This window comes from Pediculus humanus, genomic scaffold (genome assembly GCF_000006295.1).
Source record: "Pediculus humanus corporis 1103172107770 genomic scaffold, whole genome shotgun sequence".
Classification (NCBI taxonomy): Eukaryota; Metazoa; Arthropoda; class Insecta; order Psocodea; family Pediculidae; genus Pediculus; species Pediculus humanus.
The window spans coordinates 30,635-50,797 of NW_002987368.1; the positions used below are offsets into that span (position 1 = coordinate 30,635).

General features: G+C 34.7%; 3 protein-coding genes across 3 annotated transcripts; 1 reads left to right on the forward strand and 2 right to left on the reverse strand.

Annotated features, from left to right (window-relative positions):
- Positions 1-949: 949 nt before the first annotated feature.
- On the forward strand, positions 950-3,688 carry Phum_PHUM355640 (uncharacterized protein; the record flags this gene model as incomplete). Its single annotated transcript, XM_002427907.1, has 2 exons — positions 950-1,003; positions 1,208-3,688. The coding sequence occupies 2 exons, from the start codon at positions 950-952 to the stop codon at positions 3,686-3,688; spliced, it is 2,535 nt and encodes an 844-aa protein (XP_002427952.1).
- A 2,388-nt stretch (positions 3,689-6,076) lies between these two features.
- On the reverse strand, positions 6,077-8,325 carry Phum_PHUM355650 (uncharacterized protein; the record flags this gene model as incomplete). The annotated part of the gene is made up of 2 exons (XM_002427908.1): positions 6,077-7,789; positions 8,215-8,325. 2 exons carry the CDS (start codon positions 8,323-8,325, stop codon positions 6,077-6,079), a joined length of 1,824 nt encoding a protein of 607 aa, XP_002427953.1.
- Positions 8,326-12,735: 4,410 nt separating this feature from the next.
- Positions 12,736-19,915, reverse strand: Phum_PHUM355660 (uncharacterized protein; the record flags this gene model as incomplete). The annotated part of the gene is made up of 3 exons (XM_002427909.1): positions 12,736-17,899; positions 18,021-19,594; positions 19,679-19,915. The coding sequence occupies 3 exons, from the start codon at positions 19,913-19,915 to the stop codon at positions 12,736-12,738; spliced, it is 6,975 nt and encodes a 2,324-aa protein (XP_002427954.1).
- Positions 19,916-20,163: the final 248 nt, after the last annotated feature.

A 20,163-nucleotide genomic window follows, 5' to 3' on the forward strand; every position in this document is an offset into this window, starting at 1 on the left:
AAAAAAAAATTTTAGGTACGAAAATACAAATTTAAAACTACATAAAGACGAATCGATACTACAAATACGATTGGGTGTAATACAAAGTCAATTAATGAAGAGATAAATTGAAAGAACGATGAAGTTAAAATTAGTCTAATCGATTATGAAGGGCGTTAATTACAAAAAAAAAAAAAAAAATCAAACAAATACGATGAGAAAATCAAACAAACAAACAGACGGAAAGAAAAGGACAAGAGAGAGGGAAGGGGGAGTAGGAAGGAGGTGAGGAAAAAAAGAATCGATCGAGAAAACGAATCTATTATAATCACGAGAAATGACGTAACGAAAATTCCACAAAGCAAGGCGACAAAGTCATATTACAACCGGAAATAAAAGTAAATTCATTAATCGAAAATTCGTTCACATTTGAAAAACGGTTAAATCAAGCATGGATTCATAGATCCATACATCCATAGGCAGATGGATGGCACGCGGGTCGACCTTCACCGACGACTCGGGAGGTTACAATTGCAGAATAGTTAGAATACGTGGATTTAGATTTCGCTTTCGTTATGCATTTATTAATTAATTGCAGTTAATTGCAGAAGATATTGAATAATAATCTAACAGATTTCAAGTATACTCCAAGGGGTAATTTCTAGAAAATCGGTGGGAAAAAGTGGGAGGAAAGTGATGATGAATGAAAGATGATTGAATGAGTATCGATGCAGGCTCTCATCGTTTCTCCCATTGAAAACGTAACCCCTCTCTCACACCACCATTTTGAGAGAAATCATTATTTATACCGAGATGGATTCGTTTTGATTTCAGAGTTTACCATATCATCGAGAGTCAACAGCAAAAAGTTTTAACAGAGACGCACTAAACGCACACGACAAATGAGTTACGATTTTATTTTGGGTACGTCGTTTTAAAATATCGTAACGGAAATTTCAAGAAAATCATCATGGATCGTGTAGAAAAAAAAAAAATAAATAATTTTTTCATTAATATTTTTCAGGTTTGTTCGTAGTGACGCAAACGATTTTGGTAAGTAGTAATATCTACGTCACGATATTTTTTTTTTATATTTTTGGCGAACCGGAATCAACAAAGACCGACTAAAAATTTTAAAAAAAAATTAGTATACTCGAAAAGATAGTGATAAGAAAAATAATCACAACATATAAATGTTTACTAGCATTATTATTATTTTTATGGATAGGCTGAAGAAGGATACAATTATAATAGGCCACAGAGTCCGTTTCAAAGTGGAACAACTGCTTCGGGACCCTTTTCACCGACTCCATCTGGACCCACCGGACGACCGGACACTGGTTACACTTCGGGAAGACCAAGCGCAGGACCATCATTCGGACCTTCGCCACCTTCTTCCCGTCCCGATTTCGGATCTCAGAGTGGTAGCACTCCAGCCGGAAACGGTTTTTCCGGTAGACCGAGTGGATCTTCATCTCCTGGAAGCGGATATCCGAGTGCAGGACAAGGGGGTCAGGGAGGATACCCGGGAAGTTCGAGTTCGTCGTTCGGACCTGGTTATCAAGGTGGATCCGGAGGAGGCGGTAGACCAGGCTCACAAGGTAGCTCACCGGGAACAAGTAATGGTGGTTACCCCAGTGGCGGACCTACGTTTTCGAGCGGTGTAGGAGGAAGTAGCGGACCGGGATATCAAGGTGGAGCTGGGGGAGGTAGCGGACCAGGATATCAAGGTGGAGCCGGGGGAGGTAGCGGACCAGGATATCAAGGTGGAGCCGGGGGAGGCAGCGGACCAGGATACCAAGGCGGAGCTGGAGGAGGTAGCGGACCAGGATATCAAGGCGGAGCTGGAGGAGGTAGCGGACCAGGATACCAAGGTGGAGCCGGGGGAGGTAGCGGACCAGGATACCAAGGTGGAGCCGGGGGAGGTAGCGGACCAGGATACCAAGGTGGAGCCGGGGGAGGTAGCGGACCAGGATTTCAAGGCGGAGCCGGAGGTGGTGGTCGTCCAGGTTCACAAGGAGGCAGCGGTGGTAATTCTGGATATCAAGGAGGTAGTGGTCCAAGTTTTCAAGGGGGTGCCGGAGGTGGAAACGGACCTAGTTCACAGGGAGGCAGCGGAGGTCCTGGATTTCAAGGAGGCAGCGGAGGTCCTGGCTTCCAAGGAGGCAGCGGTCCTGGCTTCCAAGGAGGCAGCGGTCCTGGATTCCAAGGAGGCGTAACGGGTCCCGATTTACAAGTTCCCGGTACTGGAGGATCCGGATTTGGATCAGATTTTCAAGGCGGTCAACCTGATGAAGGCGATTACTCCGCCATTCCCGGAGTACCCGGACAAGATTATCCAGTTTATTCTGAAATACCCGAAACGTCGTTCAGATGCGAACAACAACAGTATCCCGGATATTATGCCGACGTCGAAGCACAATGTCAAGTCTTCCACGTTTGCGCCAACAACAAAACTTACGACTTTTTATGTCCCAACGGCACCATCTTTCATCAACAATTTCTCGTTTGCGTTTGGTGGAATCAATTCGATTGCAGCACCGCTCCGGAGTTTTATTCCATCAACGAAAACATTTACGATTACAGCATAAAAGGTAGCGAACAACAACAGGGAGGTGGAGATTTCGGTGGTCAATCGTTAGTGAGACCCGGTTCATCGTTCGGAGGAGCTCAAGGACCGTTCGGACCTTCCGGATCATTCGGTGGATCTCAAGGACCGTCCGGACCGTCTGGATCATTTGGTGGATCTCAAGGGCCATCCGGTCCATCTTTCGGTGGCGGAAATCAAGGACCATCCGGACCGTCTGGATCATTCGGTGGATCTCAAGGTCCATCTGGACCATCTGGATCATTCGGTGGATCTCAAGGTCCATCTGGACCGTCTGGATCATTCGACGGGTCTCAAGGTCCATCCGGTCCATCTTTCGGTGGCGGAAATCAAGGACCATCGGGTCCATCTGGATCTTTCGGCGGATCTCAAGGGCCCTCTTCTAGTGTATCTTTCGGTGGCGGAAATCAAGGACCTTCCGGACCGTCTGGATCATTCGGTGGATCTCAAGGACCATCCGGACCTTCCGGTTCTTACGGTGCACCTCAAGGACCATCTGGATCAACCGGTTCTTTTGGAGGATCTCAAAGACCGTCCTCACCATCTTCCGGATCTTTCGGTGGACCCGGAAATCAAGGACCGTCTCCACCGTCGGGTTCTTACGGGCCACCATCTGGACCGTCTGGATCGTTCGGCGGATCTCAAGGGCCATCCGGTCCATCTTTCGGTGGCGGAAATCAAGGACCATCCGGACCGTCTACACCGTCCGGATCTTACGGTGCACCTCAAGGATCCTCTGGCCCTAGCGTATCTTTCGTCGGACAACAAGGATCGAGAGTACCAGTCACGGGAGGTTCACCCGGACCCAGCAGCACTTTTGGACCTACCACGCCGACTGCCGGTTATCCATCCGCCAGTCCCACCCAAAGGCCGGGTGGTTATTCTCCGTCTGCAACTTCCGGAGGATACACTCCTTCCGGACCAAGTTCGACATCCGCTTTCGGTAACTCTCAACGACCCGTTTCTGCCACCACCGCCGGACCATCGTTTGGACCATCCTCTACGTTCGGACCACCTTCCAGTAGGCCAAACAATCAAGGTTCGTTCAGACCAGCATCCCCGACGGGTCAACCTGATCGACAATACCTTCCTCCGTATTAGATGAGTCGACCGACTAAAGCGGGTGTTAGGGTTTTCGGTCTACTCTCACACGTTAATTTATACGTTCCTAATCATTCATTGGCGGCTTCGAAGGGAACAATAAAAAAAAGAATGATTCTTTTCTTAAGTTCATCTAACGACCTTTTTATCATTATTTCACACACGAGTTAGTCGCTTGTTAATTTAGTCGTTTACCGTCGTCATCATTTTTTCCTTTTTTCTTCAGTTACCTACGCTTCGCAAGTTACCATTGAATGATTTACATTAAATAACATCGCAAGCCATGTCATCATAAATTATTCTATTTTATATATATGTATTTTACTATGATTATTATTATTATTTTTTAATATTATTTTTATTGATTTTTGTATGGGTCTTTTTGTAATATAACTGATTGAATGTGGGAAAATTTAAAATAATTCTATTCATCATTATCATTTTTTTACTCCTCTTATCCTTCTCATTCTGTTTCCCAATTTTCATCGACTGCGTTCATTTTTTGGGTATTTTATAAATTTGAAAGTGACCCTCACGTTTAGCACTAATATTGATAATTAGTTATCAAGTCCTAAATAGTTAAATTAGTCTTCTTTTTAAAATTCTTAACCAAAATATCTTATATATTTAGACTTTGCTTACTGTTCTACAAGTGTACCTAATTTCTACTAAATTCTTATATATTTTCTTTTACTAATTCATGTTAGTTTTAAATAAAATAAAATAATTTCAAACTTAAAAATATTTTAATTTAAAAGTTTTAAATAATTTCAAAATCAATATAACGAATGTTTTCTTAAATAGTATTTCGTCTGAGGTTTTTAGTTAACCAATAAATTCTAGATTTGATGAAAGTCAGAATGAAATTTATATGTGAAATTCACCGTTTTTTCGATTTAATTTATAAGGTGTCATTCATTTATTTATTTATAATATTTTTTAATTATATTTGGCGATTTTTAGAGTCGACAAATGGATTTAAAAAAAAAAAAAGTTTAGAACAATTATTAGTTTACATAAAAATATTTATGATTTATAATTTTTAAAATTGGTACAGTAATTATGTTAAAATAAAATATTTTTATGATCCCATATTTAATTTATTTATTTTTCAATGTTTATAAACGTTAATAATAGCAACCACGGATACTACCAAAGTTGTCCACTTTAGAAAACTCTTTCTTTTATGTTTTTGTTTACAAAGCAATTATTTGTTAAAATAAAAGTTACGACGAGTGTGGCATATAAAAGGAAATGAAGGCTTGGGAAGAAGCTTTCGTGTGATCTGTTTGTGTTGTGATGATGTTCGTCCATCTTTTAGTATTTGTCTTAAATTTAGTTGAGTGAAAGTGTCCTCACCTAGTAATATTCACGAATTAAGTTATAACTTTTAGTTTAAAATGCAAAATCTTGGTTACTTCAATGTAAAATAAAATACTTTTTCAAAATAAGTAATAATTTATTTTTTTTTAGGATCAAAATTAAATTTGGTATTTGTAGTAAATAAAATTTACAAAATTTATTATTGTAAATTGTTGGTTAATTTTTTTTTTTTTAAATTCGATTCATCACGAAAAATATTAGCAAAAAAATAAAATAAAAAGGGTGTTTCGTACCTTAAAAACCAAATTATCAATTTTCATTTACAAGTTTTTTAATGTTCCATTAATTTGTCCATTTAAAGTTTAAAGTCTTAAGGTAACCATCAATTTTTCTGAGATGCATAAATAAAAAAATAAACCCTTTTCATTCCAATTGCAATAATAATAAAGTAAATAAAAAACAAAAGATTAAGCACAATTTGGTTTTTATTTAAATATTTAATTTCAAACTTGTTAAAAAATTTTAAAAAGAGAAAGAAAAAAAAAATCCAAAAGATGAACGCAGATGATGAAAATCGAGAAATAGAATTGAGGAGGATAAGAGTAGAAATAAAAATAATAATGATAATAATTTAAAGTTTTCCCACATTTAATCGATTATATTTCAAAAAAACCCATACAAAAATAATATAAATAATATAAAATAATATTTAAATAATAAAAATAATAAAAAAGTAAAATACATATATATATATAAAAGTAGAATAATTTATGATGACATGACTTGCGATGTTATTTAATGTAAATCATTCAATGGTAACTTGCGAAGCACAGGTAACTGTCGATAAAAGGAAAAAATGACGACGACGATAAACGATTAAATTAACAAGTGCCTAAAACGTGTGTGAAATAATGATAAAATGATCGTTTGATGAACTCGTAAAAGACAAACGTTTTCTTTTTTTTTTGTTCCCTTCGAAGCCGCCAATGAATGATTAGGAACGTATAAATTAACGTGTGAGAGTAGACCGAAAACCCTAACACCCGCTTTAGTCGGTCGACTCATCTAATACGGAGGAAGGTATTGTCGATCAGGTTGACCGGTCGGAGATACTGGTCTGAACGAACCTTGATTGTTTGGCCTGCTGGAAGGTGGTCCGAACGTAGAGGATGGTCCAAACGATGGTCCGGTGGTGGTGGCAGAAACGGGTCGTTGAGAGTTACCGAAAGCGGATGTCGAACTTGGTCCGGAAGGAGTGTATCCTCCGGAAGTTCCAGAAGGAGAATAACCACCCGGCCTTTGGGTGGGACTGGCGGATGGATAACCGGCAGTCGGCGTGGTAGGACCAAAAGTGCTGCTGGGTCCGGGTGAACCTCCCGTGACTGGTACTCTCGATCCTTGTTGTCCGACGAAGGACACGCTAGGACCAGAAGTTCCTTGTGATCCACCGAATGATCCAGATGGTCCAGATGGTCCTTGATTTCCACCGAATGATTCAGACGGTCCGGAAGGTCCTTGAGATCCACCAAATGTTCCGGAAGGTCCGGACGGTCCTTGAGATCCACCAAATGAACCGGAAGGTCCGAACGGTCCTTGAGCTCCTCCGAACGATGAACCGGGTCTTACTAACGATTGATCACCGAAACCCGTACCGAAATCTCCACCTCCCTGTTGTTGTTCGCTACCTTTTATGCTGTAATCGTAAATATTTTCGTTGATGGAATAAAACTCCGGAGCGGTGCTGCAATCGAATTGATTCCACCAAACGCAAACGAGAAATTGTTGATGAAAGATGGTGCCGTTGGGACATAAAAAGTCGTAAGTTTTGTTGTTGGCGCAAACGTGGAAGACTTGACATTGTGCTTCGACGTCGGCATAATATCCGGGATATTGTTGTTGTTCGCATCTGAACGACGTTTCGGGTATTTCAGAATAAACTGGATAATCTTGTCCGGGTACTCCGGGAATGGCGGAGTAATCGCCTTCATCAGGTTGACCACCTTGAAAATCTGATCCAAATCCGGATCCTCCAGTACCGGGAACTTGTAAATCGGGACCCGTTACGCCTCCTTGGAATCCAGGACCGCTGCCTCCTTGAAATCCAGAACCTCCGCTGCCTCCCTGTGAACTAGGTCCGTTTCCACCTCCGGCACCTCCTTGAAAACCCGGACCACTACCTCCTTGATATCCAGAATTACCACCGCTGCCTCTTTGTGAACCTGGACGACCACCACCTCCGGCTCCGCCTTGGTATCCTGGTCCGCTACCTCCTCCGGCTCCGCCTTGATATCCTGGTCCGCTACCACCTCCGGCTCCGCCTTGATATCCCGGTCCGCTACCTCCTCCTACACCGCTCGAAAACGTAGGTCCGCCGCTGGGGTAACCACTTGTTCCCGGAGAGCTACCTTGTGAGCCGGGTCTACCACCTCCTCCGGATCCACCTTGATAACCAGGTCCGAACGACGAACTCGAACTTCCCGGATATCCTCCCTGACCGCCTTGTCCTGCACTCGGATATCCGTTTCCAGGAGATGAAGATCCACTCGGTCTACCGGAAAAACCATTTCCGGCCGGTGTGCTACCGGTCTGTGATCCGAAATCGGGGCGGGAAAAGGGTGGCGAAGGTCCGAATGACGGTCCGGCGCTTGGTCTTCCTGAAGTGTAACCAGTGTCCGGTCGTCCGGTGGGTCCAGATGGAGTCGGTGAAAAAGGTCCCGAAGCAGTTGTTCCACTTTGAAACGGACTCTGTGGCCTATTATAATTGTATCCTTCTTCAGCCTATCCATAAAAATAATAATAACGATAGTAAACTTTTATATGTTGTGATTATTTTTCTTATCACTATCTTTTCGAGTATACTAATTTTTTTTTAAAATTTTTAGTCGGTCTTTGTTGATTCCGGTTCGCCAAAAATATAAAAAAAAAATATCGTGACGTAGATATTACTACTTACCAAAATCGTTTGCGTCACTACGAACAAACCTGAAAAATATTAATGAAAAAATTATTTATTATTATTTTTTTTCTAACAACGATCCATGATGATTTTCTTGAAAATTTTCCGTTACGATATTTTTAAAACGACGTACCCAAAATAAAAATCGTTAACTTCATTTTGTTCGGTGTGCGTTTAGTGCGTTCTTCTTGTTAAAACCTTTTTGCTGTTGACTCTCGATGATATTGGTAAACTCTGAAATCAAAACGAATCCATCTCGGTATAAATAATGATTTCTCTCAAAATGTTGGCGATGAGAGGGGTTACGTTTTTCAATGGGAGAAACGATAAGAGCCTGCATCGATATGCATTCAATCATTTTTCATTCATCATCACTTTCCTCCCACTTTTTCCCACCGATTTTCTAGAAATTACCCCTTGGAGTATACTTGAAATCTGTTAGATTATTATTCAATATCTTCTGCAATTAACTGCAATTAATTAATAAATGCATAACGAAAGCGAAATCTAAATCCACGTATTCTAACTATTCTGCAATTGTAACCTCCCGAGTCGTCGGTGAAGGTCGACCCCCGTGCCATCCATCTGCCTATGGATGTATGGATCTATGGATCCATGCTCGATTTAAGCGATTATTGACTGTGAACGAATTTTCAATTTAAGAATTTTTTATTTATTTCCGGTTCTAATATGACTTTGTCGCCTTGCTTTGTGGAATTTTCGTTACGTCATTTCTCGTGATTATAATAGATTCGTTTTCTCGATCGATTCTTTTTTTCCTCACCTCCTTCCTACTCCCCCTTCCCTCTCTCTTGTCCTTTTCTTTCCGTCTGTTTGTTTGTTTGATTTTCTCATCGTATTTGTTTGATTTTTTTTTTTTTTGTAATTAACGCCCTTCATAATCGATTAGACTAATTTTAACTTTATCGTTCTTTCAATTTATCTCATCCTTAATTACCTTTTGTATTTGTACACCTTATAAAAAAGTTTTTTTTTTTTTTTAAATGTACTCATTCTACATTTTTTTTTTCCAATTTTTTATCGAAAAGATTTGTTTAGAAACAATTAATTGAATGAAATTTTCTTTTCTTTTTTTTTCGTTGGCCTATTCACGCATTTAAAATTACGCAATAATAATAATAATAATATTTTTTTTTCGGCTTTTCTCTTTTTTTTTTTTTTTACAATAAAAATAATTTGCTAGAGTATTTTAAAAATAAATTACATCATCTTTATAAGTTTTTTCTTCTTCTTGTTATTATTATTATTATTTTAAATAAAATTACAAAACATTATTATTCAATCAAAATTCATGAATGAATTTTTCTGTTGTTGTTTTTTTTTATTTTGAATAATTTATAAAATTTATTTTATATTTTTTATTATTAAATTGTAAAAATTTAAAAATCGTGATCCTTTTAAAAGTTTACAAAAAAATTTAACCGATCGCAATAAATGAAAAAACTTTTTAAATTATTAATGAATATTTATTTATTTTTTTAAATTACGTCAGAAATCGTGTACGTCACGTCTAAAGGAGGAGGGAAAAAGGGGGGAGGTCTTATACGAGCCCCCATAAAAAATATTGTTTTATTTTAATTACACGCATATATATTACCTTACAATTATTTAATTATTAATTTTGTTTTGTTTTGTTTTCTTATTCCACGTGATGACGCGACATTGTTTGAGGTTGTTGGAAAATTTCGGTTGTTGAGTAAAAAAAAAAAAAAAAGAATTTTTCGTCAAGGTAAAATAATTAATTGGTGGTTATCGATTGTTTCATAATAATATGAGTAACTAAAAATTATTTCTATTGATGTGGCGATGATAACGACCGACGGTTATCATTACTCGTATTTGTTTTGTTTTAACGGATTTCGATGATGGTTGTGTTGCATCTTTTGATATTTCGTAATTAACAATATTAAATAGAGAAAAAACTATTTTTTTTTCTTTTCTACTATAAATAATAATAATAATAACTATGTAATCAACCGATAGCAAAACAAAAACAAAAGAATTATATAATCCTTGTAAAAATTATAATAAATTGATTTTATTTTAAGTTATTATTAATTATTAATTAGTTGTGAGAGTGTGTAATAATAATAATAATAATAATAATAATAATAATAATAATAATAATAATAACGTGAACAATTTAAAATTTCTATTACAAAATTTTCTATTCGTGTTTTTCTTTGATCAATAGGGTGGTAACAACGCGAGTGTAACCTTTGACATTTTATTTAAATAATTTTTTTTTTGTGAAAAAAAAAAGAAAAAATCGTTGTTAAAATTTTCTTTTTTTTTGCATTTTGAAATGACGTGGAATTAACGTTTTTTTTAAAATTTATTTTTAAGTAATTAAATTATTATTATTATTATTAATAAAATGCTACAAAAGATCTCTCTCTCTCTTTCTCTCTCTCTCACATTTTAACAACTTTTCATAAATTTTTTTCCTTTTTTTTTTTTTTTACAAAAGATTTAATTTTATTAAATAATAATGAATAATAATAATAATAATAAATTATTCAAATGATGAATCAACGTTTTTATTTTAATTACTTTTTATTTTTTTCTCCAGTGATTTTTTTTTTTTTAAACTATTGACACGACAGTTTTTTTATATATTTTCTTGCTGAATAATAAAGAAAAAAAAATTTTTTTATTCTGATGGGATACATTATATTTTTTTTTTTTTTTTTTTACTAAAACTGAATAAAATACATTAAAATAATTATTATGTCGTCTGCATAATTTTCCAGAGTGTTTTTATCATCGAATAATTTTTTTATATATAAATAAAAAAATAATTTTTTTTTTGAAATTTTTGTAACGGTTTAAAAAACAAAACAAAAACAAAAAAGCAAGTAACGCGATCTATTAAATTTGATTAGTACTAAAGTTTTAAACAAACACCGATAGATTTCTCTCGTAACTTATGTAAATAAAAAAATAAATAAATAAATATTTATTTATGTGATAAGGTGAATAATGAGATAACGGGGATAAATATATACATATATATATACATATATATTTTTTTTTTTCTTAATAATTTTTTCTTAATTTATTTTTTTATTTATAATAATATTTATAATAATATTTATTTATTTATAACAATAATAATAATAATAATTTTTTCTTTTGTTCAAAAAAATTCCCGCGTAAAATTCCGATTGATAGAAACGTTAGGGAGGGAAAACATGGGATGTGATGACACAGAAAAGGATAATCAAAATGAGGTTATCGTTCGTTAAACTCGTTTATTTTATTTTTTGTGTAAAACGTTTAAGTATTATCATTATCATAAGAAGAATTGTGTGTTTAATGACGAGTGATAATAACTTTTTTTTAATAATAATATAATGAATATCATTATCTCGTAGATTTTTAAATTTTAATGACGTTTATATTATATATATATATACTTATAATTTTTGAAAATATATCGCGTAAAAATTGTTAAAAGATTTTTTTTTTTATATTAATATTACGCAACGAGGATTTTTTTTAAAAAAAAAAAGAAAAATTAAGTAATTTATTACCATGTTTAAATACGTAAAAAGCTGTTTAGAAAAAAATTCATCATCTCGGAAGTTCAATAAAATAAAAAAAATTAAAAACCAGATTATTATTTAATCATATTAAAAAAAAAAAAAAAAGTAATTTTATAAGTATTTAACCGATAATAATAATAATAATAATAATAATAATAAGTTAATTTAATGGAATTTAACGCGTGGATTTAAAAAAAAAAGAAAATTCAAAACGAGACACGTGACATTTTTTTTTTTTTGGAAATTTAATTTTTAACTAAAGGAAACAATTTCAAGGAAAAAAAAAAATAATAATAAAAATATATATATTTTATATTTAATATATATTATACTTATATAAAACAACAACGTACAATAATAATAATATTATTATTAATATTACTAAAATATATATATATATTTATACAAAAATGGTAAAGAGAAAAAAAAAAAAATTGCAACTGTTCCCAAGGCCAAATGCATAAGTAGTAGTTGTTGTAGTTGTTGTTGTTGTAGCCATTTCCGTTAAAAGCAGAAGACAAAATTTATTTAAAAACTACAATTTTTTGTAATTAATTGTAAATGGAAAAAAAATTGTAGTTTTGGCACTGATTCGTTTATTACACAAAAAAATAAAAATCTTCGCGTTTATTTTTTTTTTTTGCGATGTAGAAAAATAAAATTTTCATTTTTTTTTTTTTTTTAATTACTCGGTAACTTTTTTTTTTTATAATTAATTAAATGAGTAGTAATTAATTACGTAATAAAAATAATAATAACGTCGCGAATGAAAATAATAATAATAATAATAATAAGTTTAAAGTATAAGGAAAAGAAAATTTTTTATTGTGATTCAAAAAACTTTTCCACCGAAACGAACAAAAAAAAAAGAAAAAAGTTTTCCGAACCAGAAAAAAAATTTTCTTAAAAAAAAAAAAATATTTTCGACGTCATTAAATTAATAATAATAATAATAATAATAATGTGAGAAAATTTGAAAAATTTTTTTTTTTTCACAATTATAGGGATTCCAATAAATTTCACCAATGACTAAATGATTTTAAATTACTTAAATAATACATAAAATTCAGGCACATTCATTGGCGCAAAATAATTTTATAAGGTTTAATAAAACGTAAGAGGAAGGAGGGGAGGAAGTAGTGTGGGGAGAAGGGGAGAATAAGAATTCATTTTTTTTGTATTATCGTCGAAAAAATTTTTCAACCCCATCTTGCTGCTAAAGAATACAATGATCGTAAAAGTTCTACGGCTCTGCTATCGGAATTAATAATGGCATCGTCTATTGAATTAATTTTGACTTGTTTCGTTTTGGAATTATCAATTGCTCTCCTCAACGCTCCTATATTACCTATATCCGGTTTTGATTTTTTATAAATTTTTGAAGGTGGTAAAATTGTTGAAGTTGTTGTTGTCGTCGTCGTCGTCGTCTTCGGTGGTTGTTTTTCTTGTATTTCCGCATTTTTATTTATCGATGAGGAACGTGAAGTTGTCGTTTGTATTAAAGGACCGCTTGTTTGTCTGTTTGGAATGGATTTACTTCTTCTTACGTTTGTGTCGATCGTTTTGTCATCATTTGCGGACGCTGCAAGTTTTGACGTGTCTTGAATAGGAAGTGAAGGATTTGGTTGATTATGAGATACTATCACGGGTGTTAGTAGTGCTTTGAGCAAAGATACTCTCGCTTCTTCCGCTGTTTTATTTCTTCCGGATTTGTCGTTAACTAAAAGTAACACCAATCTCCTGTAGGTTTCATTTTTAGCTGCTTCTTCCATGACGTGCATGAGTGCGTGAGTTGTGGATGCCGTTAAGTTTAAATTGTCCATCATCGTTTCGACGGTTTCTCTAGCCATATCTTTTTGATGTAATGTTGTGTTATCCGTGTTGAACATTAATGTTTCTTGTAATTTTGTTATTCTTTGTAATGATTTTACAGCTCTTTCGGCAGATTCTGTTGCTGAATTATCCGGTTCGGGTGCTGTTTGGTAACTATCGTATAAACTGTCTTCCCACGCGGATGAAGATAGATCGTCGTTAAGAGTTTTATGAGATTCGGATACCGATAATGAGTTTACGTTGTACGAACTACTGATGGACGGTGGAAGGGATGTTGACTGAGCTACGAGATTAACTATGGTGGGGTTTTGTGTTGTTGGTTGTGGTTCGTTCAATGAATACGTTATGAGAAATCCTTTGGGAGTGCTTGATTGTGGTAAAACATCTCCGTTCAAGTTGCTTAAGCTAGATTTTAAAATATGTACATCGCTTATGGTTTCCGGGTATTGAAAACCTTTTGGAGTACTTGGCAAAACCACACCGGTAGTGATACCGGAAATTCCGGAAGGTTTAACGGATGTTATATGGTTTCTCGTATTTGCATATTCATTGCTTTTTGGCGTGGTGCTAGGAGATGACACAATATCAACGTTTACAGCACTTACGCTAGATTTTAAAATATTTACGCTATTTCCGGTTTCTGAATTTTGAAGTTCTTTTCCAATTCTTATTCCAACATTTCTTTCTATCGTTTCACCGTTTCCCAAAACGACATCTTCATATCGATTACCGATACCATTGTGGGTAGATAAATGAGATGTGGATAATCTAGGTGCCGTAGAAGTTGACTGGGTACCGGATCCTCTCGGAGTGGTAAATTTTTGAAGCAAAACTAAATTGTTTAGTTCTTTAGCCAATTGTATTTCTCCGTCTTTAGTTTCGTTTTTTGTGAAGTGACTGAAAAAAGACGTGAAATTTTCTTTGCTGGAGTCATGAATCGTACCTTCTTTGAGATTTACTACTTTCGGGGTAGTCGGCGACACCTGATTATCTGCAATCGGCGAATAAGGTGAAAAAGTTTTTAAATCAGATCCATATGGCGAATATTTTTTAGTTCTTTCGGTATTGTTTTGAAATCCACCGTATTTGGGAGGAGAAGATATATCCGTAGTAGTAGTAGTAGATGGAAAGTAACTATCATCTTCGATAGATCCGGTAAATGAAGTTTGGTCATGATCAATAAACTGATTTATTTCTTCTGCAACAGAATTGGTAGTACCGGTGAACGTTGGTAACGAGTAATAATTGCTTTGTGATGCGTCCAAACTTTCCAACAGGGGTGCAGTAAGTTCAATATTCGTCGCCCAATTCGTTTTATTTACCGGAGCGATTAAATTTTCAAAATCGCTCACGGTCGGGCTTGATATTTGAGCAAGAAATTCCGTGCTGGACTCTCTTTGAGACGATGGAGTCGATAATTTTTTCTTATACGAATTGTTTGACACGTCGGAAAAATCCAAAACTTCTTCTTCCTCTCGAGTAGCCGTTGAATATTCGTTAGATTCGGATTCGTTTGAGTCAAACGTGGGCTCCGTCGGACGAACTTCCGTTAGTACTTTTCTAAAACCCTGAGGATCATCTAAATAAGCCGAAAGAGCTTTTGTAAATACTTGAGCTAATTTTCTTAGATCCGGAGCAACTTTTCCATCGTTTTCTACGGGTTCCGGTTCGACCAATCCTCGAGTTTGCGAACCGTCTAAATCATTTTTTACCAATTCCGAATTGATGACCGTTGGTTCTTCAGTAAAATCACCGTAATTGGTTGATTTAAAATCAAAATTACCGTTGGTACTTTCTTCTTCTGATTTTGATGACACCGTTGACGATTCGATTGTGCTCTTATCGGAGTTATTCGAAAAGAGAGTAAGATAAGAATCTTGAGTTTGAACGGTTAGCGAATTGGGAAGTTTGTCACTATCCACGGTCACTTCGGTGACATTTATAGAACTTTGTTGTACCAGTTCGTTAACTTGTTTCAAAACTTCTTTTTTCTTATTATCAAAAGAATTTAAACTTACGGTTGTGTAAACAGACGGAGTCACGTAAATGGAAGGAGAAGAAGTTGTCGGTGCTTGATTATTCGTATTATCGGCAAAATATAAAGCAAAAGATCTGATAGCGTTTGGTCCAGATGATGGAGGAACTTCTAAACCTTCTCTATAAAATTCATTGTAATTATTACCGGTTTTACCGGTTTTTTGAAAATTATTTTTATTTATATTCAACTCTTGCAAGCTCAAATCGACTCCGACATTTGTCGTTTCCGTCGAAACTTTAGCAGAATTCGAATTTTCATTTTCGTAAATTAATTGGTTCTTTGGAACGAAAGTAAAATAACCTTCGTTTTCTGAAAAATACGTTTGTCCGGTTGTCGTACCTTCGTATTGCGGTTTAAAAGTTGTCGTTTGCCACGATTGACCGTTTGAATGGGTGTGTTCCGTTGGTGATGAGGCCGTCACACGATTACCATCTTGTTTGACCGGTGTCACAGGTGTAGTTGAATAACCAGTCAAAACGTCAAACGACGGCGTCGTGGTAAAATAATTTTGAGAAGAAGAAAAAGAAGAAGAAGAAGGTGTTACGACATTTGTTGTTTTGTAATTTGAAGGAATATTGGAATTTTGCTGTCGTGAATGAAATTTATTTTCTTCGAAATAAGATTTACTACCACGACCGCTACCACCCCTTAAATTATAATTAACCCCAGAGCCTTGATATCCTTTTTCATCAAAAAACTCTTGCGGTTTTTGAGTTGAACCGAAATAAGACAAAGATTGATAATTATTTCCATTGTTTGAATATTTTGAAGCTGCCGAACCACTTTCTGCCGTTTTAAGTCCTTCTTTTTCGTGATTGATTATTGTGAATTGGAAATTCTTCGAATTGTAATCGACGGTCGATCCTTTGTATCCTTCATTGTTTAACCCATTTTGACTAAAGGAAACTGTGCTTACTGTCGGAGATGTGGGTGGAAAATTATTATTATTATTATTATAACCTAGTGTATTTTTTTCCGTGACTTGGTGACCTAAGGTTTTATTAATAACGTCACCGTTATCCCCTTGTAAATTAACTTCAACACTTTTAAATATTTCCGTTTCGAATTTAACATTTTCATTATTGATTTTATTTGGTAAATTTACGTTATCATTTTTATAAAATTCCGTCGTGCCTACAGCAAAATTATTATTATTAATTCCGTGAGAGAAAATTTTCGGGGTATTTTCAGTTGGTAGATTTGAATTTTGTGTCGTTGGAAAATTTGTTTGCTTTTCCGCATTGTTAAATATATTTTGTTTATTTTGTTGTTGGTAAGTATTCAAATCATATTTTCCGGTCGTGTAAGTTGTCGGTTGATAAAAATCTGTCGTTGGTGTTCCAACAAATGGCGGAGTTTGTTTTTTTCCATTTGTATTTATTTCCGAAAATTGATTATTATTATATTGATTATTTACGACAAACGTTTGTTGTTGTAGCTGCTGGTGGGGCGTACTTGGTGTGCTCGGAATAAAATTTGTCGGATTTGGATTATTTGTCGTCGTGAAATGAGTTTGACCATTTTGTAAATTGTAACTTTCTGTCGATAAGTAATTTGTTACGGAAGAATGTTGATAAGATGGTGTGGTCGTGGCACTAAATTTATAATTTTTCTCATTTTCATTTAAATAATTTCCAAAATTTTTATTTTTTTCGTTGCTGTTTTGTTGAATTTTTTCATTTTGATAATTATTATTATTTTGCGTTTGATATTGTGTTATAAAAGATTGATCGTAGGAAGAAGGAGTCGTGGCACTAAAACCGTTATTTTGTTGATTATTAAAATTATTAAAATTATTGTTTCCGGTTTGATGTTGATTGTAAACATTCGTCGTTTTTAAAATGCCACTCGATGAAAAATCCGTCGTTTGTTTATTGTTTTGTTGTAAATTTTGTGATTTTAAATTTTCGGTTTGATATTGAGTTGAGACCGAAGGCTGGAATGATGCGGTCGTGGCACTAAAAAAATTATTATTTCTTTCATTTCCGTTTTGATTGTGAGTGTTGGTAACTGGCAATGAAGTTTCAACAAACGCACTGCTTGAACCGAAAGTCGTTAATTTGTTTTGTTGCGTTTGTTGAAATTGCGGTTGATAAGTTTGTGTTTGATATTGTGTTGTCACCGATGGTTGATTGGGTGAAGAAGTTGTGCCGAAGATGGTACTTCCGGTATTTTTAAAATTTTTATCGTTGTAATTTATTATTGTTTTTTGTGAATCGTAAGTGGCACTAAAATCTACATTTCCATTTTTTTGTCGATTGTTTTCCAATGTTTTATCGTTCGAATAATGATAATTATCAGATTTTGAATTTTGATAAAAATAATTGTTTGTCGTAGGCGGTTGATATACTTCAGGAGTAACCGTGTAACCAGAATTAACAACAACATCTTTCGTATTTTCTCCTTTTAATAAAATTTCTTGTTTGTAATTTTTAACAGGTTGATTAGATGAGAAACCGGTTGTACCGTATGGAGATTCTGTACTTACTCTTCTGTTTGTTACTCCGAAAAACTGAGTTTTTGTTGTTGTTGATTAAAATTTTGATTTACTGCATTTGTATTGACCGTTTGTTGAGATGAAACGGGAGTATTTTTAAAACTGTTTGTTGTTACATCAACATTTTGATGTCTATTAACTGTTTGTTGTTGTTGTTGATTTTTTGCCAAAAATGTTGTTGATTTTGATAATTGTTGTTAAACGAATTCGATGAGAATGAACTTTTAAAATTAGAATTTGTCGTTTTTTCGTTAGAATTAAATTTTATGTTTCCATCATTTTGTTGATTAAAATTATTCAAGGGTTCATTTGGGCGTAACGTAGTGCCGTAAATTGTCGGGGCAGCAGTGGAGTGTTCTTTTTGTTGATTGTAAGCAACATTTAAAGTTTGAAAATTATCGTTGGAATATTTTTCCGTCGTCGTTGGGGCCACGTATGTAAATTTGTTTCCAGTATTTCCATTTTGTTGATGATAATAATTTGTCGACCCTTGTTCTTCATTCGATGCGAAATTTTTTACGTTTTCATTCGAACCGAAAAATGTGCTCTTATTTACGTCAGTACCGTGTTTAGCATTTTGATTAAATTTGAAATTATTCGTCACTGATCTAACCGTACTCGCCTTGTAAAAATTTCCACCTCCAGTTTCACTGCTGACACCTGCGTTTTTATAATTTGTAAAATTATATTGTACGAATTTCCGGTTTTTAATTTTATTTGTGAAATCATATCCGGGACTTGTTATTTCAATTTTGTTGTTTGTCGCCGTTTGTACGTTTACGTTTGGATACGTAGTTCTAGCGTTTTCCGATTGTCCATTGTCATATTGATTTTTATAATCTTTTCCATCATTTGATGTTTCCACCGCGGTTATTTTTTCAGCAGAAGAATATGCACCAGTAATACCAACATTAGAATTTTGATTTCTTTCATTGCTTTCTTGCGATTTATCCGTATGTGATGTCTTTTGTACTTCTTCAACTTTTTCTTCGACGGCTGATAGACTACCATTTCTACCTCTGGCAATTATTTTGATTTTTTTTGAAAATCTTTTGTTATTACCTTCATTTTTAACTCTTTCACCACTGGCTGCTTTTGCAAGATTTCTACTGTGATTGGATAGATTTTCAACAAGGCTTCCAGATTCAGCTTCGTGAAAATTTTCCAATCCTATATTGTTGTGATTTTGCTGATTGATTTTTTGAGCGACATCAGGAGAATTACCAATTAACGATCCTTGTTCACCTTCGTTGTTTGTCTTCACTCTCAAATTATTACCGTTTGTTGTTTGCACATTTTGTTTATTCCTATTGAAATTTATTAAAGCATCGGAAGGCCTGTTGAAATGTCTTTCGGATTTTCTTCCATTTCCACGTGAATTATGTTCTCGACGTGAAAAATTTTCACGATTCAACAATTGAGATTTAGCTCTTTGAGTTTCCTCCGATTGATCGCTCGTACCAGCAGCATAAGCTTTACTCAATTTTCTTCTTCTTTCTCTCTCGTCAGCTTTCGCTTTGTATACTTTTTGATCAGCTTCTAACTGTTCGGCGGATTCGTCGTAGAGTTCAACAGATTTACCACAATCGACACGAAACCACCAATCGCAAATCAAATGAGATTGTCTAAATATTGTTCCATTCGGACAAAGAAAAGAAACTTTTCGATTTCTGTCGCAAATATGAAATACCTAAAATCAAAAACAAAATTTTTATTCTGTTAAACAGCGAAACAAAACGTTTACTTACTCAACCTTTATCGTCTTAATTCGTACCTGACAATCCGTTTCTAAATCCGCGTAATAACCGGATTTTTTAACATTTCTACAACTGAAACTTGTGTGTGGAATGTGTGTGTAAACCGGAAAATCGATTCCCGGCCTTCCCATGACCCCTTGATAAACAGCATATTCTTCTATTTTACGTTCTTTAACCGTCGATGAAACTGTCGTCGTCGCCGTCGTGTCAATTTCTTCTTTATATGATTTCACGACTAGAGAATCCGAAGCCATTCTTACTGTCTTCTGCTCATCGTTAACACTTCCTGCGAAGCTCTGCGTAACACAAAAAAAAATTTTTTTTTATTATTATTATTTATTTCGGATAATAATTGAATTCGACTTTGTAATAATCATTTCATTAAATTTTATTACCTCTTTATTAAACAAATATATTTATTATGTAATTTCCCTCCCTCCCCCTTTCCCCCTTTTCCAAAATCCCCTTATTTCAAACGCATTAAATAATTAAGTTAATATTT